Below are 25572 nucleotides of genomic sequence, written 5' to 3'. Positions count from 1 at the left end.
CTTTTTAAATCAGTTTGATTTTAATATCTCACATATAAAGGTTTTTCATTAAGAAGGAAAAATAAACTGTCATACCTTTTTTTTTTCTTGTAGTTTTCTGATTGGTTGATATGTTGCTGTTTGGCTGTCTGCTGCTCACACTGCAAACACAGTGCCTCCAGGTAAACCAGTCTGCTCTCCATTTCCTCAAAGTCGCCTTCCAAATGAGCTGGAAACAATCGCACATAAACACCACAAAAACCTGCATCTTTGTTCCATTTTGTCAAAAACACTGCCCATGTGTAAAAAGTCAAATTCTGTTGCTTTGTTGGCCAGATTGTTTCGGTCACTTTAATATGAGCAGTGCAGGAAGAGCTGCTGGAAAATGTGAAGCCATAAACTGCATGTCCTTGGAATTACTGATATACTAAGGTGCTCACATACAAGTTGCTTTTTAATACAATCTCTGTTAATAAGACTACATTTAACGTATTGTTATCATCCCTTTACTAAGTTTCTCTCATTGCTTAAGTCAGGTTAACAATGTAACAAATTTCCCACACGTGGACTAATAAAGGTTTATCCTATTATTTCGTATTAACACTTGACTAAGCTTCGTAGCATAGCTGTCAGACCTCAGTGTAAAGCATTACTCAACATGGAAACTTGAGGTTTTGTGTTCAATCCTTAAGTAGAAGCTCTAAACGCTGAGGCGGCTGACATCATATCATCATCTGACCCGCTGACTGTCATCTGACCACAGAAATGAACACGAACCTATGTTAGCAGTGATGGCATCAAGATCGCTGATAAAGGCTGGCAAGCTTTGCAGTTGTTCATGCAGTTGTGTTAGTGACGTCATTTTTCTCTCCCAGTGTGCTGAGAGCATCACTATGTCACCATCCAGTGCCTGAAACAAACAGAGGTGTGACCGTGAGCAGACCAGAGGCAGTAGGAACTGTTAGGTCGCCTGTGATCGCCGCCGGCACAAAACCACAGGCTATCTAACTGTTAACTAACTGAATATAAGCAGAGCTGATTCAGAGTCGTTGTTTTTATTTTTCAGGTTGAAGTCACTCTGTGTTGTCCTGCAGCCACTTCTTTAGTTGTAATCTATGAATTGCTAGAAATCACTGTATCTGTGAAGTGCTGAGCTTAAAAAAAATTATAAAGAAATACAAACATAAACATTTATATGCCGTTCTACTTTTAAAGAGCCTACGAACTGGTTCTGGATTTAACAGGAAGCCAAAACAGGAGAAATCTGCTCTCTTTCTAGTCCCTGTCAGGACTCTTGCTGCAGGGAGTTTTTAGGACTTCCTGATAATAATGAATTACAGTCGTCCAGCCTGGAAGTAATAAATGCATGAACTAGTTTCGACTTTCACCAGTGTTACTGTACAATAACAATAAAGAGCTAAAACTATAAGTCTGATTAATATGATGAATGAGAATGTAATGAAAGAATGAAAATGAATAAGAAGACCAGAAAGCCTAGGTTTTAATATTTCACAGTTGGAAATTTTCAACAGACTAGAGACCAAGAAAAAGCCATCATGGGTGTCCGTATTTGGTTGGACATGCTTTCTCAGATTTTTATTACTCAATCACATGTGCATTTAGGAAAGCAAAAAAGTGCAGGTCCTCCTACATCTCTAAGACATTCCTGCAGTTTAACTACTATTCATGTGCATCATCTGGCTTTCATGGACAGATAGAGCTGAGTGTCATCTGCACACCAATTAAATTGTAATGCAACACCTTTGAATGATACTGCCCTAAGGGAAGCATGTATAATAGGCCAACGGGTCCTAGCACTGAACCCTACATTACGCTCAGTGTGTGAAGAGGACTCTCCATTTACATGCAACAAACTGGAGTCTATTAGATAGATATGATACAAACCACTGCAGCACAGTACCTGTAATACCTACAGAATGTTCTAATCGCTCTAATAGGATATTATGGTCGACAGTATCGAACGCTGCACTGAGGTCTAGCAGGACAAGCACAGAGATGAGTCCACTGTCAGAGGCCATAAGAAGATCAATTTTGTAACCTTCACTAAAGCTGTTTCTGTGCTGTGATGAGCCTGAAACCGACTGGAAACTCTTCAAATAAACCATCCCTCTGCAGATGATCTGTTAGCTGTTTGACACAACTACTCTTTCAAGGATGTTTGATAATAAAGAAAGGTTGGAGATTGGCCTATAATTAGCATAAGACTGCTGGCTGGGTGACGATGAGGAGGAAGCAACTTTGTGTAGGAACCTGGCCTTGTTAAGAGAGACAGCATCCATCCCCATTTTGGATGGCACAGCTCTCATTTCTAGAAATCTGGCCACTTTATTAAACGCCCCCAAAAGAGACGATCCAGAGTTGGGACCAGGAAGCAGAGCTTCCAGTCTTACGTACCTTAACAGATCATCTGCAGATCACCTAACACACCAATGAGTTAAACTGCAGGAATGTCTTAAAGACATAAAGACCTGGAATGGGCGCGCTAACGTCTGCTTCTTCTGAATTTCAGATCAAACTGAGGAGGTTTGCTTGTACTCGCCCTGAAAAGCTAGAAAGATGGTAATCTAAGCAGATTCTACGCGGGATGGCATTACCTTGGCCTCCAGTAACGCTGTGAGGAACCTTGGAGTCATTTTGACCAGGACATGCCTTCAACGCCTATGAAACAATTGTAAGACTGCTTTCTTCCATTTTGCAACAGCTAGAGGGAAGGGGTGGTAGAAATATCCTGTCTCAGAGTGACGGCGAAAACTAGTTCATGCAATTTATTACTTCCAGGCGTGGGGTGGATACGACTGTAATTCAATTATTAGCAGGAAGTCCCGAAAAACGACCCTGAAAGAGCCTTCAAGCTAATCCAAAATGCGCCGCCAGAGTCCTGACCGGGACTAGAAAGAGAAGAGCAGATTTCTCCTTTTTTGGCTCCAGTTTGGATTCAGGAGACGACACTATCTCTACTTTTAAGAGACATAACTCTTAAAAGTAGAGATAACTTTCTTCAGTCACTAATGAATATTAAAATGACCCAGCTTGCATTAATGTCACAGTCGCAAACTCTATACAACTGATATTCAAGCAACCCCAGAGTTGCGCACACACATGCGCGCACACAAACAGTGGAAAAAAGAAAGAGATATCGTACCCTCATTCAGTCCAACTGTTTTACTTACACAATAATAATTTTAAAAGAGGTTCTTTAGTTTTTCTACCTCTTAAATTTAGGTAAACGAACGATGCCGCGAGACGTGAAAGTAGATTTCTAACAAGGCAAAAACAGAGAAATAGCTCGTACCTCTGCAGCCTGAGCACAGTCCTTCGTTCTTTTATGCAGCAGAAACCAACTCTCCTCATACCTACAAATAATCATTTTAACAGCATAAACACAACCTTTATATCAAACTTCCTAATACACTCAATATGTGTGTGTGTGTGTGTGTGTGTGTGTGTGTGTGTGTGTGTGTGTGTGTGTGTGTGGACACCTGTTCAGGACTTCCAGGCCAGCACTGAAATGAGGAACATGCTCTTCAAACCTGGACAACAGACAGACGGATCACACAATGTTTGTCTGTCACAAATGAAGCTGCTTACTTACATGGTCAGCTTGTTATGGCTAGCCATTTCTGCTAATCCTTATACTCCAATGAAACAACACTGCATTTATTGCATTATATCCAGATACTAAGTTGAGTTTCCCGAGGAATCTTAAACCTTTTTCAGGCATAGGATAAGCAGCACAGTGATGAAGTGGTTAGTACTGTTACCCGACAGCAAAACAGGTTTCTGAATCAAACCTGCTGGTTGGCTGGTGAAACTCAGCCTTCCACAAGAACGTGGCTGGTCACCGTTACTTAATGATTTAACAGGAGGCAGCAAATACTTTCTCACACAGGGCCAGTAGTTTTGAACAGTTTATTTGTTTTGTTTTTTTGAAGAATTCAGTGATATAAAAACACTGGCACCTGCCACGACTACCTCTCAGCCTCCCAGCAGACACACCTGTGGTATCAACTTCAACATTTCAGGGAAGTTGTTTTCTGGCCTTTACCTGGAGGTCGAGGTCACTGAGATTTGATCTCCTCCAAGATTTTTAGTAAATGCATGTATGCTATCAATTCTCAGTATCACATTCACAAGATTTTCAGAAATCTTGACCTCTGACCTTTAGGTCACCCCGAGATTCAAACTATGGATGTTCCTGGTGACTAATTTCTTAATTGACTAAATGAGGAAAAAAACATAGACTAACCCACTAGACTAAAACTAAGAAACACTCAGATATTAATTTCAGTTTGAGAACCGTTTAATGGAAAACGTCGAACTAATTAACTCACTAAATGATGAATCATGCCCCTTAACTTCGCATCACGTGTTATCAGCATTACACATTATACTCCATTATTTTTATATATATATATATATATATATATATATATATATATATATATATATATATATATATATATATATACACACACACACACACACACACACACATATATATAAGGGGTGCAACGATATTCGTATCGATATTGAACCGTTCGATACAGTGCTTTCGGTTCGGTACGCATATGTATCGAACAATACAACATTTGTAATTTATTTTATCAACTTTCCTTCTGACGATGCTGTCTGTGTTGAGCGCTCAGTGAATCTGCGTTCGACTACTCCGCCTAGGCTGCACTGTCGAGCGCAGATCCACTGAGCGCTCAACACAGACAGCATCGTCAGAAGGAAGAGCGCAGGGCAAGCTAGCGAGACAGAAGTTAAGCTCTCCTTGCAACATTCAGATCTGGCGTTTGGAATTATTTTGGTTTTCATGTGACGTATGACCCTGAAGGTAAGCGAGTCATGGACTAAAGTAAAACAGTATGTTGGATGTGCCACGCAATGCTCAATTACATTGGTGTGAACTAGTGTGTTAGCGCAGTTAGCTCGTTAACGTGTTGGCCGTCTAGCCCCATGCACGGGGCGATCGGCGGTAGCTCGTTAACGGAGATTTGCCGTGTTGTGGCGTTAAGGTCATTTCAACGAGATCAACCTGAAAGCACTAGTGGGAACACAACGAATATGACTGCACATTTACGCCGACATCATCCTAGTGCAAAGACAAGTGGAAGCAGACAAAAAAAGCAAGCATGCTACTAACTTTAGCCGAGTCATTTAGACAGCTGTTAGCACATGATTCTCCTTATGCTGCTGAGAATATAGCCCAGAAGAAGCGGATAGTATAGCTTTTATTTTGGAAAGAGACATTTCTCTGTAATAAACTCTCTTTTCCAAAGATGAGTGATTCCTCAATCAGATACAGGGCTCGCAATATCGCTAGCCCGACGTCCTGGAGCTAGCGATTTCTTTTCAGTCGGGCTACCAAAATCTATCTCTTCCCTGCCCGTCGGGCTATTGTAGGAAAAATATATGTCAATGCTTTTGCATTCTTTCAGAAATGTAGCTGGGTAATTATGTCATTGGCATCGGTGAGCCACTGTCAATATGTGACATATTGAAGTCGCGTTTGAATTTGCGCTTGTTTTTTTGCTTTCACTTTGCAATCGTGCGAACTGTGTATAGAGAGCGACAGCACTGATCTGTGAGTGATGATAATTTGTGCACCAATTCCTCTGACATCGTCTTATTAATCGTTAGCTTACTATGCAAACATGACAAGTGAAATCTCCCGCAGCTTAAACATGTGAGAGGTTGATCGCGCAGAGAATCGCTGAGCTTATGTGAGTGAGCGTGTAAAAGCATTTCAGTTCTGCTGAGCCAAATAAGACAGGTCAGGGTGAAGAAGTGACAGCCAAAGAAAAGCTTACCACAAAACGGAGAAGTTATGACAAATCAGACTATAAGGCAAAAAGAAAGTGCAGCTTTATGGTTTCATGGACAAAATAATTTCTGTGGCTGCGATATGACGAGCTAAATAACCAGGGCTGCACATAAGTGGTCCGCAGGTGCGCATTCGCTGTCAAAATAAAAAACATGCACAAGGGTTAGGGTTAAATTTAAAAACTGTACTTTTGAGTTAAAATATATATTTATAATTTTAATAAATGACAAATTAAAAAGGCATGAACATTTTTTTTGTATCGAAAAAATATCGAACCGTGACACCAAAGTATCGAACCGAACCGAACCGTGAATTTTGTGTATCGTTGCACCCCTAATATATATACATATAGGGGTGGCTGCAATATGACTCATATATATATATATATATCTTTTTTTTTTAGACCCAGCTCTCACCTGGGTCTCCTCTTCATTTTGGTATTTCTTGATTTGTCTCCAAGTGTCTTGAAGCTGTGGGGAGACAAGAAAAGGAAAAAGTCAGCTTAGCCGAGATCCTCTTAGAGCGGATCAGATTTTTGGGTCAACCCACTGAGACTGATTCAGGTGATTTTTTGTGCAGAATATGTCGAGGCTCGGTCTCTAACTTTCTGAACATTTCAAAAAGTTTAATATTCACCCATTAAAGTTAACATGAACTGTAGTCAGAACACACGCTGTCTGCAGGCTGCATTATTTTCAGTTTAGTGTGAGACTCTAAGTTGTTTCAGCCTCATATTCATTCAAATACTGACAGCATCTCCATGACCACATTGTTACAAAAACGCATTTAAGTCAAGAACACAAAGTAACAAACTAACGTAACTACCGTCTGTTACCTTGGTAACTGACTCAGAGTTAACGCTAACTCTATTTGATGAACACAAACAGAGTTTCCCTCCTCTCAGAGAAAACAAACGCGTTATTAGCTGAACCTGCTTCTTAGAATAGAGCCCGATTACACACACACTCTCCCTCAAACACACAAAACAGCTGCACTCCAAAAGTTTGTTTGTGGGAGGGGGTCATCACATGACTATCAGCTGACAGCAGTAACGTAAACAGCTGGGATCGCACCAGTTGGCACGCTAACAAATGGAACTTAGTACTGGGTATGCTGACGCATTCAGCCAGCACAAAAGCAGAATAAGAACTGGTTGGTTGGTTCAGTAACCGCTGCTCTCTGTAGCACACACTGCAGTTGTTTTTTCATTAGCTATCGTTACCTGCTATGCTGGCAAGACCTAATGCACGAACTCAGCTAACGTTACCCAAAGCTCACTAGTGCAGAAAACAGCGGACCAACCCCGTTGTGAAATCCTGCTGGACGATGTGAAGCTTTTCTCTGAAGTTTTCAAACATGATTCCTCTCGGACACGCGCGATATCGGTCCTGACAGCTAGCTGCAGCCACCGCTCGCTCTCGTTTTGTCGACGTTTATTAGCGGCTGCAAACAGCAGAACGGTGCATTACTGCCACCCACTGTTATGGAGTGTGGACAAAATGTGCTCAAAATAAATCATATCGAACAAACGACTGAACATGGTCTCGTCATTTTCACTTCTTGAGGTCTTATGTCGATAAGTCGAGTTCAGCTTTCATTGGACTGAGTTGCTGTCTTGTCTTTTTTTCTGTGGTGAAAAAGCAGCTACTACAACACAGGACACAGAGCATCAGTTCAGTCACATTATTTCACTTTGATCTGTGACACATTAAAGTGATTTCCACATTTCCTTTATCAGCCTGTGGGACAGTTTAGCTTTCCATCACCTTAAAAGTAAACAGCAGCTCAGTGACAAGATAATTACCTGGTATTAAAGTGTTTATTTTGCTGCTCTGTGTGCTAAATCACCAGACGAACGATTCACCTCTTGTCCTTTTTACAATCCTGTGGTGTTTTACTCGTATATTTCTTTTATTTTCTTTACAGGTGACACTCAGAGGAATCATTTTCTGTGAAAGAAACATGTTATGAACTGTGAGATGCTCTTTTAGATTGGTCAGATGTTGTCACACCAGCCCTTTCATGCAAACATGCAGGGAAAACCCTGGGTTAACATAACAAAGTGGGTCCCAGCTTTTTGTAACCATGAATCCAAGATTGATGATGTAATATATAACAGGTGCTTGCAAACCCAGAAAAGGGAAACTCTGCCTACAAGTCGAGTCATAGAGAACCATCCAGCTGAGAAAGAGAAAAGATTATAAAATTGACTCTATGACAAGAAGAAAGCAGGAAAACCCTCAAACTGGGCCGGAGTATAACAATTTGAACATCTTATGTATTTAAATGTTTACTTTATTAATCAACCACTTTCTATGCATCAGGATACACTGTTACAGCTGTAATCTCAGCGTTTGCTTCAGCTTCACTAATCCTGCAGCCGATGATTTTCCAAATGAGCAGTTCTAATACTTGTGAGCTTGACTTGTCTGTGCTGGTGTCAGTAACATGTTCTGGGATATGAACATTGGGAGGAACAGTCTGTCAGCACTGAGTCCAGATTCTGCCTATGGCAGTTTGATCATAGGGTCAAAGTGTGAGGAAGGCTCGGAGAACAACAGCTTTTGGTGGAGGCAGCATAAAAATATAGGGTAGCATAGTCCTTACTGGAAAAATGAGGCTTGACATTAATCTCACTCAAGAAACATATCAGTGGAAATCTTGTGTTTCCATCGTCTAGGACCAACCTCCATCCTCCAAGATGGCAACACTTGCCCCACAGAGGGTTTGATCCCCTGGGTAGCAAACACCCAGGGGTCATGCTGCACGTTGCTTGATGCAGCAGTGGTGCCGTTATTGCATTCTTTACATTCTAGCATTAGTCAATTATGTTAGCTGAAACGTTTATTATGGTCCTAAAATAGTGCAAAAGTTATTATTGGCAATGCAGATAAAATATGCAGACTGATTAAACGCTACATTATGTAGTACAACAAACTGTCTTGGGTCAAAATGTAGCAGTAGTATAAAAATGTCAAATGTTAAAGCTTCAATTTTAAAACTGTATTTATTATTTTGAATACATAAATTTCAAGTTAGCAACACGTTTCAGAAATGTTAGGACAGAAGCCCGAGGGCAGCTGGGAGCCGAGGAGACCAACTACTGTAGCTGTTCAAACAAAATGTTGACCTCGTGGTGGCCGCGGCTCCGAGGCAGAGCTGGTGCTCTACCAGGTCGGCGACTTGATGCCTGGCTCCACCTGTCCATGTGTCACAGAATCCTTCAAGCAGATAATGAACCCCGAGGTCCGCTCATGGATCTCCCATCAAAGTGTGTGCGATTGTTATGTAAATGCGCTTTAGACAGATAAACGCATTGTGCGTGAATGAGTGAATGAAACGTGTAGAAAAAGTGCTTTGACAGCTCACACTGAGTAGTCCATTTACCATAATGTGCTAAAAGGTGCCCCCCCCCCCATACTTTTATTTATTTTTTTCCAAGATACAGTAAGAGAAATAGCAAGCAAGAAGAAAATAAACAGACAAAAAGCAAACAATGAATAAACTGAAAGCTAGCAGCTTTTAAGCTTTATCACTTCTGCATCATACAGTCCACGTTATAGTGCATCAGCCAGTATCATGACTTCCAGTTTATTTTATCTTCAACAATGACACCAGTACAGGACATGTACTGTCTGACAGGAAACCCGTCATCATGCTCTGCCACTATTCAACACAATAAAAGCTTTTAAAAACATTTCTGTACTTGTCATCATAAAATCTTAGTTACATAACAGTGAGTGTATTCATGTTTGGATACTGTTTAAAAATCAATGCTTTAGAAGGATTCTAGAGCTGAACCTGGTCTTGATGGCTGAGGTAGTAGGCTTGGCCTGGAGAAGCCCCTCTTTGGAAGTGCTACAGTAACTGATGGTAAGTGCACCATCCTTGCATGTGTCCTTCGTGGTGCTCATTGAAGACTGTTTTGTAGCACTTTTGGATTCATGGGCTATGTTGGTGCCGGCTCGTAAACTACTCTTCTTAATTTTCTTGCTGTTATCAGTACCCTTGGCACTGTGCCTGGAAAAAGAATTGGCTGGTGGGTCAGATGTCACTGAGTTAATAGCAGCTTTAGTTACACTAGTCCTAGCAGCAGCAGCCCTGGACTCATTAGCCCTGGCAGGTGGCTTTAAGATTGCAGAGTTCTGATGTTTTTGGAGTGTTTTCTCTCTCAGGTGTTTCCATACAACCTCACCAGCAGGCATGAGGTTATAGCTAGTGCTGACATTAGTGAGGCTTTCCCTTTGATCAGAGGCCTCCAGAGCAGCTGTGCTTGCCACAGGCAGCTTTTCTATATTTCCCTTTCCCCTCTCAAGTTTCACATCTCCAACATGCCCGTATCTTTTTTCTACAGCTTTCACATCGTGGTTATCAGAGTGTTTACACATGTTCACATAATCCTCTCCAACATTGTCCCCTTTCTGCTGAATCTCGTAAATATCACTCTCCTGTGAGACACGAGCATCTTTGTCCTGAGATGTCTGGCACTCATTTGATGAGTTTTTGTCCAAGGGAACCCGATTCGGAAGGACAGGGCTGGTGTCTGGTGGAAGGCCTCTCCTCCGTCTGGATAACCTCAGGACCACAGGGTTCTCATTCAGCCGTCTAGACACTGAACGTTTATTTAAACATGGAGTTTGGCATGAATTTCTTCCTGAATTGTGGAGAATACTGAAGGTCGTGTGGATGCTATAGTATTTAGAAAGCGTTGGGTGGCGAAGGTGCTGATGGTTAGCCTGATGGTGGTTGTGATGTAGGGGGTGGTACTTGTTGCTGCTTTCCTGGGCTCTGCTTTGGGGATGGCGCCTTGATTTGTATGTATTGCTTGGCCTTGTGCCTTGTTTGTTACCAACACCAGTTCTCGGCGTTAAAGGAATGACTGACGCTACACAGGAGGTTCTTTGCTCAGAGATTTTAGTAACCATGGCAACCTGCAACAGAGAGAAATTGTGATAGTCTGCATACTTCTGTGGATAATCATTTTTGTAGGCCTGAAGTTAGCATCACCCTGGTTTATGATGCTTAGATGTTTTGGTTTCACAGTAACTATGCAATGTTTGTTTAAATGCATTTGGCAACATATGAAGTCAACGACGCATCCAGAGGAACAACGCCACCATCACATGACTTTAGTGTTGGCATCACTGAGCCGTGATGACATAGCCCAGAGATTGAAACTAAATACGTTCACACACACAGACAAGGTGAGAGGCTTTCAGTCTGATCACAACTTAAATTTCTAGAGGTTTTAGTCACTTTCTGGACTGTTTTTTGTTTCTGAGATCTGTGTATAAGATGATGAAAGGAGGTGTCACCACTGTTCCTGTTTCTCTGTCCATTTATTTTAAGTGCTGATCCAACTATAGCCAACTATGGGGGGGTACACAACAGATAGTTCCCACGTCCATGGAGTAAAACTTGCATCCGATCGACGATTTACATTAATTAGTGATCGTAATTCCATCAAACTAACACTGATGTCCTTGGATTGTGGGAGGAAATCAGAGCATCCGGGGAGAATTATTTAACATCTATGACACTGGGGGGAGGACCCTCCAAACCCCCACAGTCTGTCTTGGGGATGTTTTTTTTTAACAAATGCTAATCTCAAATGCAAAATGGGTGCACACACACACGGGTGAAGAAATACTCCGATTTCCTTTGACATATAAGCTGTAGCAAAAATATACAAACACACAACACCAAAATAAAATAATGCTATGTTGGTGTATGGTAACAACAAACCAGAAGCAAAACAAACAAACAAACAAATCCATCATTTGTGTACACTAAAGCTGATTCATATCTGCAGACCCAGTGTTTGGACTGTTTGTATCACTTACCAGCAACTTTAACTTTAGCTCTAGATGTCAGAGAGGCGACAGCTCTCTATGCATTTGTATTCAATATTGCACATGTCAGGTTAAATGTGACTGTTTCAGCTGTTTGGCAGCATTGACAGCAGTGCTGTGACTGTCAAAGAGCAGCTTTATTAATCCACACACACTCCAGTCAGTGGCCCTCTTCAGCCACCATCAGGTGCCACTGACAATGTGTCCAAGACCTTTTACTCTTCTCATTGAACTTAGTAAAAAACTGTTGACAAAGTCCAAAAGGAACAACCCCGGGTGTTAAAAGGACCTGTATGTTTATTAGTGTTTGGTTTCCATACCGATGATACAACAACACACTTTTCACACAAGCAAACGTGTAGTAAAGCATGACCAGACCTTGTTAGCCCTCTTGACATGAAGTAAGTGCTGGCGAGGTCTCAGGAGGTGTATCTGAGCGCCCTCTCGCCTGTCCCCCTCCACTCCCTTCTTCTGTTGCTTCCCTTCTCTTTCATCCCTGTCCATCCTTTTCTGTGCTCGAGCTGTTAAAGGGCAGGTGGATCTGAGCACAGCAGGGCTGGCAGGCCTCCTCTTCAGTGACCTGGAGTCACTGTGCACTGCAGGACAGGCACAGGAACTGAAACTATCATTTCAAATAGCAGCTAGAGTTTAAGGAGGAATAATACACTTGCAAAGAAAGATGCAGAAGTTTACAAAAACATTCCCAGCAGGCGAGTACCTGTTTTTCTACATAACATCCTGATTTTCTTCTCCTCAGCTGGAGCCTTGTGACAGGAAGGCAAACGCTGACTGTCACCTGGCTCCCTGTCTCGCTTACTTGTTAAGAATGCCATGTTGCGCGGTAATGCTGCTGAACCTGAAGTGAAAGAGGAAATGGCATCATCAACTGTGCGTGTCATGTCCCTTTTTTATTTTTAATCTCCGTAGTCTCTCACAGAGTTACTTCACCAAAACAGTTTAAAGAGGCAAAAAGATGCTCTGAGAAACACTGTGCAGCCTGACTCTGCTATCAACACAGTGCAAACAACTTAGCTGCTACCAGCTAGCTTCACTGTTACACTTAACTGTCGGCTGATGTTCCACTAACTGCTTTAGCAACACAATGTAACCCACATCTCCTCCAGCACTCATGCTCAACATGTGCATGAATACCAGCTGTTGTGATCATCACAAGTGATTTCTCTGATAAACGCATCAGAGGGAAACTTAGGGTTAATGTCTTGCCCGAGGATATTTGGCACGCAGGCCGGAGCAGCCAGGGATCGCACCATCAACCCTCCAGTTAGTAGATGAGCTGTACAGGCCGGATAAAACTTTTAAAACAATTTCATTTCCTGCATCCATTTTTTTATGTCAAACAGGGAACTCAGAGGAGCGGCAAAGGCAGGACAAACAAGGACAGGCTGGAAATTACTACAACTGCAACAACATCAGGTTGTGTTGCTCGCAATAAATCAGAATATATTCTGTACGGTGGTGAATTATGTGAGTAGCGTATTTTTCTGTTAAAAGTGTGGAAAAAGACGAGTAAGCAGGCCGTGTGCCCTCTCTGCTGATATGAGTGAATAGTCTCAGTTTTTTCCTCACTTTCTCTCATGATGGTAATTATTCAAGTAACATATATGCGTATTATTTATATGATGATTATATGAATAATATACAATATTTATGTGATTAATGTGTGTAAGAAGTATCAAACATTCATGCTGTAATCACAAGGCCCAGCCCAAACGAGGGGAAAATGGCAATCCTTGCCTAGAAGCAGCTATACTCCCTTGCACTGATTTATTTGGCGCCACTGACAAAAAATGAGGTTACACTCTTTGTTGATGGCTTAAGCTAATGCAGGAGGGTTCACAGAGGGAATGTCAACAGATACAATTACCACACACAGCCCATCTTATTTGAACCGGACCAGTGAAACTAAGTTCAGTTGTGTCACAGTCTTTCTACATTATAAACAAATGCTTCATTCATTCAGCATAACCCTTTGGGCTTAAACTTAAAGAAATAAATGTGTAAAATCACAGAAATCTATAATCAAATTACTTTGATGTGTTGTGAGTAGCCATGTAAGAGTTTTTATCAGTCAACAAAACTTTTAAAATTACAGATAAAAGTCCAAAGCTGAATTACCCCTCCACAAAAAAATCCAGTGGGCCAGATTGGAGGCCTAGCCGGGCCGATGTTTGATATTCCTGGTCCACAATCAATATGCCACCTAGGAAACATCTAGATGACCCAAAAGTCATCAAAAGTGCACACTTCTGACAGAACAGGGAACTGGTGGAACAACAGAAGTTAGATTTGACCCTACAGATATATGGATAAATGATTTAAATGAAAAAATTGTGTTGAGTTTCATGTGACAAATGAGCCTAAAGACTTTATTTTCCTTGCAGGTTCAGGTTGCTTGGAGTGCATCCAAGGTTATGAGTTTTTACATTTTGTCTGGCTACACGGGGGGTTGCATCCAAAAGGGGTCATTGTTTAAACACCAGTGAAGATTGTCCACAGTGGGACTCCTGATTAGAGAGGAAATAGGCAGGGATCGAGAAATGAGGGAAGGGACAGACGGACGGATAACTAGATCTCTCTCAGGCTGCTGAGGGCTGCAGTCCTTCTTCCTAATCTCCGTGTGCTCACAATTATGTCCAAAGTTAGTTAGACAAAGAAAGTATTTTTGTCGATATTCGCCTGAAGTGCAGACTTTCAGATTTAATTCAGTGGGTTTAAAAAAAAATCGATATAACATCGTATGATATGATACGCTGATTCAAATGGTATTTACAGCTTTCATTGTAAATGAGGCCAAAGGGATCTTTGTGCATTCGGCTGTAAGACCAAAATAAACCCATCAGAGTTACCAAAGAGCTTAGGAGCAGTCAGGTCTACATTCTCAAAAAGGTGAATCCTGGCCAGCTCAGCAACATCAAAGGCTTGGAAACCACAGAAAAAACCAACGTGGATGACACAGAGACAAATATCCTGCTGGGCTCTGAGAGTTCGAACGACCCATCGTCCAATGAGTAGATAACATCCTCAGCTACAGCCACCCCTGTGCACAGCCTGGTCACGTGAGAGCAGCTTCCGTGTTTTCAGCTTACCTCTTAAACAGAGAAAAGACAAAAAGTCCTCAGTCTTAGGGCGACGTTTGGTCAGACAGGTGACTACAGCCAGGCTGTGGGAGTGGGTATTCTGTGCCGACGTCATCAGCACCAATGGTCCTGGAGAGCTGGGTGGGGACTGAGCAAACTTTCTCTGTGCGTGCAGCCGAGGTCTGCATACATACATCAAGTCAAACCAAACAAGTGCATTTATTAATAATGCAACAAACATTTAATCCTAATCTCTCGTAAGCCACAGTTCAGTGACGACAGAGACTTTAAATGAATTTAGTCTCAAAGTGAATTTCATTTTCTTGATGAAACACAATGAGAGGATTCGTTTTAGAAACTGTTGTGCTGTTGTACACAGATGGAGCAAATCACAAAGTATAAATATTCATCTGTTGCACCAACTCAGGTTCAGTGAGTGATACAGCATCACTCGAGCAGATGAGTGCATACTTTTGGCAACACTGTGTTTATTAAAATCTATTCAACCTCTTGGGATGTGTTTTTTGTTTAAAAATCAGCTTCTGATGTTGGAACATCACAAGTTTGAGAAGCATAATCACAACACACACAAAAACACACTCGTGCCTACCTGTTTTTGGCACAATCATCTTCATCACCACGACTGCTGGTAGGATGGCGTTGTTGCGTCTGTAAGGACCAGCTCCAGTTTGGACCAGCAGCCCGACGCTTGATCGCAGTGTTAACTACAGAGCCTTAAGAGAACAGGCACAAGCCCAGCTGTGTGAGAACTGACCTCCACCTACAGTGTCATGACAATCAAAGTAATAACACGTGATGACACAGACAATCTGCTCGTGGCTAAAGTTTGGGACCAAAACGCTGTTTACTTCCAGCGAGCCTCCAAATAACCCCAAAAACAACATTAGACACACATGCACGCTTGTTGTGTTACTCACCACAGACACTTGTTGGGGTGTGCGACCTCAGAGTCCTGGCTGAGAGAGCAGCTCTCAGTGGCATCTTTGTGTTTTTAGATCTGCACATGTTGTTCAGTGAGTGTGTGCGTTGAGCAGTGTCTGTGCGTTTTGCAGGTTTGGGGTATTTTGAGTTCTGCAGCGACAGCGTGTTTTGTGTTTTATTTGAGCGTAGCGTCCTGGTAGAAGACGTCTTCTGGTCCGTGCAAGTACGCTGCCGAGTGTGTGCAACTTTCCTTTTACACAATTTCATCTGAGTTTGTGTGTTCCGTAGTATCCGAGTACATTTACTTTCTGGAGAGTGCGAGACCCAATTCAAGTGAGCTGTCTGCCGTTTGTTTGCGTGTTCAGCGTGCAGGCGCTTTGAAACATGCAGGTTTTGTGCAGCACGTGTGTTCGCCTGTGTGTATGTATTTAGCTGTTTGCATGTGAGTCTTTGCTGTTGTGTGTGCATGTTTTTTCTTGCTTGTGTTTTCTTGTGTGCATTAGGTTTTGTCAGTGTCTTTTGCAGAGCATGTGGACACTTGTGTATGTGTGCGTGAGTGTGTGCAGCACGGTGTTTGTCTCTGTATTCCCTGAGAGAAAGGAAGAGAACTTTGCGGACCAGACGTTCTTCACACCACGGCATCCCGTCACTGATGTCCTGCACCACAAAAACAGTGTCTTCACCTTTAGTTCCACGGATTTTGGGGCATCAACACAATTTTTATTTTATCTGTTTACTAAAACGTATTGATGTTACAGGTACAAGTGAAATGTTTCATCCTGAAATCTGAAACATACTTGGCCTGTGGGGAACATTCTGCCAACTGTGACTTCTCTGACTAGTCTGAAACTGAGTTATGTGGGGATTTACTCAAATACACTTTTCACTTCAATGTTATTTACACAGCGCCAAATCACAACAACAGTCACCTCAAGGTGCTTTATACTGTAAGGTAGACCCTACAATGATATAGACACAGAGAAAAACCCAACAATCATATGAGCCCCTATGAGCAGCTCTTTGGCGACAGTGGGAAGGAAAAACTCCCTTTTAACAGGAAGAAACCTCCGGCAGAACCAGGCTCAGGGAGGGGCGGGGCCATCTGCTGCGACCTGTTGGGGTGAGAATCCAATAATCCAAACAAACAAGCAAGTCTACCTCTGAAAAGCTCAGAAAGTGGCCCAGTCAGGTTCAGACTTAAATCAAATTGAGATGCTTTGGTATGACCTTAAACAGGCTGTTCATGCCGAAAAAGCCCTCCAATGAAGAGAGCCAAATCCTTCCACAGCCAAGTGAAAAGACTACTTGCCTCAGACCTGATTGCAGTTCTTGCTGCTGGCACAACCAATGTTTAGGTTTCAGGTGCAATGACTTTTTCCTCCGTTAATAAATCAAATTATTATTTAAAAACTGCATTTTGGATTTACTTATATTATCTTTGTCTGATATTAAAATTTCTTTGATGATCTGAAACAAAAAAGTAATCAGGAAGAGGCCACATACACTTTAAAGAGGAAAGACAGTTTACTTACATATCTTTTTCTGATGACGTTCCGCTTGGGTCTGTCTGTACTCATGTTGCTCAGCAGAGAGTCTCTGTGTTTTGCCTGTGCTATGTTTTCACTGCAGGTGCTGGAATAAACATTCGTCTGCTTCTTTCTAGATGAGAAGAATTACGAAATGCTCCTATTAAAAAAAGCCACTGGACAGGGCTGCAGTAGGGAGTCACAGTATTCAATATGACTTCAAGTAATTTTAAAATCAGTCCATTATGTGGCACAGAGTCACTCATGGTGTGCAAAACCACCAGCTAGTCAAGAAACAGTCGTCTAAAGGAGCAGTGAATCTCACTGGAGACACAGCAGCACTGCGTCTATCTGATGACACAGGTGAGCCAGGAAAGCGCACTGATTACTCTTCAATACCTGAGGGGAAAAGATTTAATTAGGATAAATTAGACAGCCTGGTTCAAATACAATTCCAAGTGCAGATTGCGTGGAAGAAGACATGCAACTGCCACGGAAACAGACAATTCTTCAATAGACATGAAGTTGTGCTGAGATCTAGACTTGTAGTCCTAAACCAAGACAAAGACAATACCAAGACCAGAGGGTATCAAGACCAAGACAAAGTCGAGACGAGACCAAGACCGAGACAAAAGTCTTTAAACTGCAGCCAGATGCTGCTTCGTTTACAGGTGTCAGGCATATTTATGTGTTTTTGCGATGCACAGCCCTCCTCACCGCTGTCTACTGTCTCACTCACTTACTGAGAGGACGGACGCACGCTCCACTTTTCTGTCGCGTCCATCACCTTCTCTGTTTTTCGCACAATGATATTATCCTATATCCTCGCATGTGATTGGCCACAATATGGAGGGATTGGAGCATAGCTGAGCCGCTGTGTGAGAGCTGAGCAGCCAAAGGAAATTAAGCGAGGAACGGCTCTCGCTCAAGGGGAGTCGACTCTTCTGATTCACTACTAAGCACTCTGTAAGCACGGCTCTTAGAGCTGATGCTTTTGCGCATGACACATTATCGAACGTTACGGTGTGTCTCATGGATACTGTTGACTCCAAATCTCCCGACCACTATGTCGATCTGAGACAGCGAGACAAAGACAAGACCATCTCTGTCTGATCAAGCCATCCTAATCATGATAACTACCCTAATTGTCACACGTCCGTTTTCTCGTGTAGGTCACATTGACAATTTATAATTCATGATGAAGTTATTATAAACATCAGGGTGACAGGCTGTAAACATGAAATCGTGCAGCTGCTCAGAGTGTTGTCAGGCTGCAGGACGGTCGCTCTCCGTTTTTTCCTCTCACATGGTCTACTTCTGACAGGAAGTAACCATGGTTACAGGAGGATGCTCTCAAACCCTCGTGATCTAAAAGAGCTCAGGTTATTGATGCAAAATCCAACTGTACCCCAGTACTAAAACCTCATGAAAGAAGTATACTGTCTCAGATGCGCGTAATTTCTAGGGGGTTATGACCCCCCAATAAGCAGACCCACAGTTATCCAGTCAATTCAGTAGGAATAAAGAGCAACAGACTGAGCCACGTTAATTAGCTTTTCTGCAGTCTGGTTGAATAATTGGTCGAGTCAGAATATAAAATAAGTTAATACATAGCATGGCTTAAATAATCACATCAAAAACTATAGATCTGGATGAGTTTGATTGACACGTGCTGATTACATTCTTCATATAACCAGGACAGATGAGAGCACAGGGAGCAGCAGATTGGTTAGACACCCAAGGACAGGAAAAGGGACGGAGAGGCGAGCATCAAACGGACCTGCAAGCAGCCACACAGGAGCCATTGTGGCTGAATAAAAACAGGAGCTATGGGGGTACTGACCAAAGTGCTTAAAGCACACACATGTTGATACAGCACTTTATTACTGTGTGGTCCATTTGCTGTTAAAAACGCTTATATTGATGAACTGCAGCAGCTGTGTTACTTTCAGTAGTTCATATTTTTATAATATCACAATTTTAACTTCCTTTGTAAAACCAGTTAATTTGCAGGGTTAGACCATGTATGTGACTGGTCAAATCTGCCAGGGCTGCCCCTTTCATAGGACCATCCTCATGACTGGTTTGGAAAACGTGGCTCAAGCTATCGAGCTGATAAACTCTTGGACCACATACTGTATCCTGATTGCCAGTGTCAGCAAAGTGAAGCCAGATAGAGGAAAGCTATCCTGGCTATGTTCAGCCTGCTTTGTAGTGCAGGGACCAGAGGAACCAGGCCAGCATGCTGTTGTTGTTCACTGACTTGCAGCTTGAGACCTGACTCAAGTCAAGTTTGAAAATGATTTCAAATGTAAATAATCCTAGCAACAGATGTCTGTCTCCTTCTGGGCTATCTGCAGTATGTTTCTATATCTAGTCCTGTTCTGTGCACACACCTTCTCTCGGCCAACATATTTACAAGCTCTAATGAACGGGTGAAACTGGAAATATGGTAGGCTATGAGAGAGCATACGAAAGACCTATGTGGTAAGAGGTTGTAGGGACAGTAGGACTCAGAGTACAAACAAAGCTCCATTCAGCTGACTTTCATTATTTTGCCAGCGTTTTATGTGGGTTATAGCATTTTGTTCAATTCAAAGGCTTTCAGAGACAGCATATTGATACTGCCAAGTCAGTACATTAATTTAAACTCAATAGCTTACAGTGGGAATTATGAAATATGAATCAAATAATATCTCCCAACCCCACTACTGTAACCTCTCACTATACAGGGAGTGCAGAATTATTAGGCAAGTTGTATTTTTGAGGAATAATGTTATTATTGAACAACAACCATGTTCTCAATGAACCCAAAAAACTCATTAATATCAAAGCTGAATGTTTTTGGAAGTAGTTTTTAGTTTGTTTTTAGTTTTAGCTATTTTAGGGGGATATCTGTGTGTGCAGGTGACTATTACTCTGCATAATTATTAGGCAACTCAACAAAAAACAAATATATACCCATTTCAATTATTTATTTTTACCAGTGAAACCAATATAACATCTCCACATTCACAAATATACATTTCTGACATTCAAAAACAAAACAAAAACAAATCAGCGACCAATATAGCCACCTTTCTTTGCAAGGACACTCAAAAGCCTGCCATCCATGGATTCTGTCAGTGTTTTGATCTGTTCACCATCAACATTGCGTGCAGCAGCAACCACAGCCTCCCAGACACTGTTCAGAGAGGTGTACTGTTTTCCCTCCTTGTAAATCTCACATTTGATGATGGACCACAGGTTCTCAATGGGGTTCAGATCAGGTGAACAAGGAGGCCATGTCATTAGTTTTTCTTCTTTTATACCCTTTCTTGCCAGCCACGCTGTGGAGTACTTGGACGCGTGTGATGGAGCATTGTCCTGCATGAAAATCATGTTTTTCTTGAAGGATGCAGACTTCTTCCTGTACCACTGCTTGAAGAAGGTGTCTTCCAGAAACTGGCAGTAGGACTGGGAGTTGAGCTTGACTCCATCCTCAACCCGAAAAGGCCCCACAAGCTCATCTTTGATGATACCAGCCCAAACCAGTACTCCACCTCCACCTTGCTGGCGTCTGAGTCGGACTGGAGCTCTCTGCCCTTTACCAATCCAGCCACGGGCCCATCCATCTGGCCCATCAAGACTCACTCTCATTTCATCAGTCCATAAAACCTTAGAAAAACCAGTCTTGAGACATTTCTTGGCCCAGTCTTGACGTTTCAGCTTGTGTGTCTTGTTCAGTGGTGGTCGTCTTTCAGCCTTTCTTACCTTGGCCATGTCTCTGAGTATTGCACACCTTGTGCTTTTGGGCACTCCAGTGATGTTGCAGCTCTGAAATATGGCCAAACTGGTGGCAAGTGGCATCTTGGCAGCTGCACGCTTGACTTTTCTCAGTTCATGGGCAGTTATTTTGCGCCTTGGTTTTTCCACACGCTTCTTGCGACCCTGTTGACTATTTTGAATGAAACGCTTGATTGTTCGATGATCACGCTTCAGAAGCTTTGCAATTTTGAGACTGCTGCATCCCTCTGCAAGATATCTCACTATTTTTGACTTTTCTGAGCCTGTCAAGTCCTTCTTTTGACCCATTTTGCCAAAGGAAAGGACGTTGCCTAATAATTATGCACACCTGATATAGGGTGTTGATGTCATTAGACCACACCCCTTCTCATTACAGAGATGCACATCACCTAATATGCTTAATTGGTAGTAGGCTTTCAAGCCTATACAGCTTGGAGTAAGACAACATGCATGAAGAGGATGATGTGGACAAAATACTCATTTGCCTAATAATTCTGCACTCCCTGTACTTCTGTCCTCGCTTAACACAAGAGCCTAGCTGTACTGTAAATGCATTCAGACAGATTTACAGCAACCATTACCCCAGGCTCAAGTTTGTTTCTTATAATGGAGGTAGCTAACCTAAGGCAGTTAAACCATCATGTGATTATGCTGTGATTAATTCTCTCATTAGCAGCAATAACACCAGGCACTCCTCTAAAATCCCCGTGGAAAGGACTAGAGATGGCACGATACCACTTCTTTTTGTGTCCGATACCGATATCATAAATTTGCATATCTGCCGATATGCAAATATGGTGCATTTTATAATCAATAAAACTGTTTTTTATAAATATCTTGCTGCATTTTGTATAAGTTCATAGACAAGTTTAAAAAAAAACAAACAAACACTAAAGCTATTCTGTTACACCTGTATGCAAAAAACCACTGATCAGCAAAGCTGATCAATCTAATAAACTTAACCCTGCACCATCCTCCCTATTCTGGTATTTTAAAGAGTACTTAGCAGAAAAATTAAACAACCTAAATAATAGGGTTGCAAACTCCTAGCAAAAAAGATAATAGGGAACCACCCCCACCACCCTCGTGACACTTAATCGACGTAATCAACTTTAATTTGATGCATGTGGGGGGGAAAAATGCACAGAAATCAATAACTTTTCTACAATAATTAAATAGATTCAACATCTTTCTTCAACAGAACTGCAGACTGCACAAATGGTATCTTCCCAAAGGAAAAAGTACTACAGCTTACTAGGGTATATTAGACTTAACAGTTACTATATACAGTAACGGACTTCTATACATTTTACATCAGATTAAAACTTTGGTTTAAGATTCATTCAATTTATTAAAAGCTGGACATTTTAAATGAGAATAAGAAAGAAAAGTATGTCTTTGTGCCCCCTTTTCCCTGTTAATGCCCTATCAGCCCCCCTGGCTAAACTTTGCTAGATCCGCCCCTGCACAGTTACGTCAGCTGTAGAAAAAGATCCTGGTGTAGAAAGTAATATTAAATAAATTCTAACAACAGCTGATCAAGCTTAAACGTGCTGCTGTTGTTCAGCCGCTGGTTTCCTCTTTCTGGTGCAAAGTGGGACAAAAACAAACGAGAGACACGGACTCGCGACAGAAAAGCCGATCAGCTGATCATTGATCAGGGAGGGGGGGGCAGTCGCTCCATATATCGGTTGTTAAGCTTAACGCTGGAATGCTTTACAGACATTCAGAGATGAACTTACACACTTGCTTTACTTCTCTCTGGGATCACTTCCTCTGAGATGCCGGTTTGGTAGCGAGGCTACAAATGCTCAACCAGAGCTCTGACAGGTCTCCCGCAGCAGCCGCTCTATCACGTGAGCACACTGCTCCGACTGCTAAGGTTATGAGCTGAGTTATGTCGCAAGTTTTGTGAGGTGCTTTCGTGATATTTAATTTAATCGGATTATATATATTTTTTTATTTCTCTCCGATATCCGATCCAGTAATTTAGGTCACTATCGGACCGATACCGAGACGTAATATCGGATCAGTCCATCCCGAGAAAGGACCACGCTTCGTGTCTCACTCACTGATTTTGCACTTCATGTAATCCTATCATCTACACTCACTCAGCACCTGTAACAAACCACACATGTAGCGTGCAGTACAACATGCTGCAAATAGCCGAGTACCGGCCTGCAGCCCTCTGGCTTCTCCCACACCCTGACACGGACACTCCCGTACCGCTACAACGGGAACTAACATGCGCGGGTGGATGGATTTATTTCTGAGGCGCTTCCAGCCCTGACGACTGAGCAGTCTGCGGATCATTAAACAAACGCAGATGAACGAACAACACACAACGTGTCTTCCACTGAGCATGTTCCCTTTAACAAAGCAGGCATTAATAAAAGAAAACACGCACCCCATCCAGGATCCCCGGCCTGCAGCATGGACACATCTAGGATCTGAGAGAACGGCACACAGACCAGCTCACAGCTTCACCGACTAACAGCAGCTCATGTCAGCTGTCCCCCCGCTCCCCTGGGCTGTTATTCGTAGAGCTGGAGGTTGGAGTCGGCCCCTGCACGGCTCCTCAGCGCAGTGAGGAAGCACCGACTGCGGTCATGTGAGCCGCTGTTACCAGACAGGCTAGAGCCGCTGAACCGAGAGCCGCGTCAGCAGACGCTCAGAACGCAGAGTCGTCACGTGGTTCAGCGTGAGTTTCCGTCCCTTTTCACGTGGGTCATATGTTTTGTTTTTAACAGGTTCCCCGCAGCGCTGTCTCCCACGTACAATCATACAATTTTATAGTTTTAACCGTGTTTAATAAAGGAAAGCTTTCAATTGTTTTCAGGTGCTACTTGTCGTGTTTTCAATAAAACATCAGTAGCAGTGAGCAAGCTTCTTTATTTTAACGTGGCTCACATCCATGCACGCAAACATAACCTGCCGCTGCTTCTACGACAGTCTATATCACAATTTGGTTAGACAGCCCCCTAGTGGTGAAGCTGAACTACCCACATGACTCCTATCAACACACTACTGTTACATGTTTCATTTTATTTTGTATTAACATTAAACCCATTTTAACTGACTGTATGCCTACGGCTCTGTCCTATTGAAATAGGCACCTACCACCCCACATGGAAAAGATATAAATCTTATAAAGTTTGTATCTGTCTTGTGTGAAACCTGCATGAAAAGCATACAAGAGTGAAAACAGATACAAGATCCATTGAAAAATTATATAAATGAAACTTGTATGTTTTGGAAACTTACTAAAACAATATATGAAAGTAATGAGAAAGTGGCCACTTTCATGAGTAAACCTTATGCAAGTCTTTTATAAGTTTTTACTATTTCTTTTCCATATGGGACGGGTCACACTGTGGTTATTAAGATAAATGTGATAAGCATTTTGGCCTGTGTGCTGAGATGCTGCATATATTTTGTCACACTATGGTGGGCAGTGCTCTCTATTATACTGCTGTGTGTTGGTGGTGCGGCGTGACAGACAAAAACACCAAGCAGCTGGACGAGCTGGTGAAAAAAGCCAGCTCAGTGCTTGGCAGGAGGCTCGCTGGTCTTACATAGGACTGTGGTGGAGACCCCCGAAGCCCCAAATATAGTCTCTTTATCTTACACATTTAACTTAGCTAAAAAAATGTTTTTTTCTGTTCATCCTGTATTTATTGCATTTTTATTCCCAATTTCAACTTTTTTTTTGTTTATTATTGTGTTTGCAGTCACATGGTTTTATTATATTTTCTTCAAGGAGATAAGCAGAAACATTTTTAAGTAAGTAAAATGATATTTATTTAGCAGCTTTCAAGACAGAGATCACAAGTGCTTCACAAAAAATACCAGAGCATTTAAAAGAAAGCAAACAGAAGAAAGTTAACCAAATGCAACTCCAAAAAGATGATTTTTGTTTTGTTTTTTGTTTTGTTTTGCAGCACGGTGGTTAGCACTGTTGCCGCACAGCAAGAAGGTCCTGAGTTCAATTCCACCATCAGGCCGGGGTCTTTCTGTGTGGAGTTTGCATGTTCTCCCCGTGTTTGCGTGGGTTCCCTCCGGGTACTCCGGCTTCCTCCCACCGTCCAAAGACATGCAGCTTGTAGGGATAGGTTAATTGGATAATCCAAATTACCACTAGGTGTGAATGTGCGAGTGAATGTGAGTGCGAATGGTTGTCTGTCCCTGTGTGTTGGCCCTGCGACAGACTGGCGACCTGTCCAGGGTGTACCCCGCCTCTCGCCCTATGACAGCTGGGATAGGCTCCAGCGACCCTGAAAAGGATAAGCGGAAGCCGATGGATGATTTTTGTTTTAGTTAAGACCATCCAGCAAAGAATATACAGAGGCTAAGACAAATCAAAAAGAATTGGGTGTTGAACAGAGATAAAAATGTCCTCAGAATAAATAGAAACAATATTTAAACCCAAAGTAAAAACAAGGTCCTGTGTGTGTCCTTTGTGTTGTGTGGGGCTGGACACATGCTGGCTAAAATGAAAAGAATCCATAATGCTGATAAAACCTCTGGCAAAGGGGTTGGCG

General features: G+C 42.2%; 2 protein-coding genes across 3 annotated transcripts; both read right to left on the bottom strand.

The window, feature by feature from the left end:
• Positions 1-8: 8 nt before the first annotated feature.
• Positions 9-7268, bottom strand: LOC120745238 (dysbindin-A-like). Of its 2 annotated transcripts, none has more exons than XM_040049955.1 (6): positions 7130-7268; positions 6244-6297; positions 3480-3530; positions 3293-3353; positions 757-889; positions 9-208 (listed from the first exon to the last, which is right to left on the bottom strand). In XM_040049955.1, the coding sequence occupies exons 1-6, from the start codon at positions 7183-7185 to the stop codon at positions 21-23; spliced, it is 543 nt and encodes a 180-aa protein (XP_039905889.1). In that variant the 5' UTR covers positions 7186-7268; the 3' UTR covers positions 9-20. The 2 variants fall into 2 exon arrangements, with proteins under 2 accessions (XP_039905889.1, XP_039905890.1); XM_040049956.1 differs by lacking the exon at positions 7130-7268 and adding an exon at positions 6663-7050.
• A 1547-nt stretch (positions 7269-8815) lies between these two features.
• Positions 8816-23724, bottom strand: LOC120745237. The gene is made up of 8 exons (XM_040049954.1): positions 23439-23724; positions 17252-17378; positions 15716-16376; positions 15388-15511; positions 14787-14959; positions 12398-12535; positions 12058-12275; positions 8816-10758 (listed from the first exon to the last, which is right to left on the bottom strand). The coding sequence occupies exons 1-8, from the start codon at positions 23441-23443 to the stop codon at positions 9598-9600; spliced, it is 2607 nt and encodes an 868-aa protein (XP_039905888.1). The 5' UTR covers positions 23444-23724; the 3' UTR covers positions 8816-9597.
• Positions 23725-25572: the final 1848 nt, after the last annotated feature.

This window comes from Simochromis diagramma, unplaced genomic scaffold (assembly GCF_900408965.1).
Source record: "Simochromis diagramma unplaced genomic scaffold, fSimDia1.1 OVJJ01000021.1, whole genome shotgun sequence".
NCBI lineage: Eukaryota > Metazoa > Chordata > Actinopteri > Cichliformes > Cichlidae > Simochromis > Simochromis diagramma.
The sequence above is the reverse complement of the archived record's forward strand: the minus strand, read 5'-3'. Positions and strand labels throughout refer to the sequence as shown.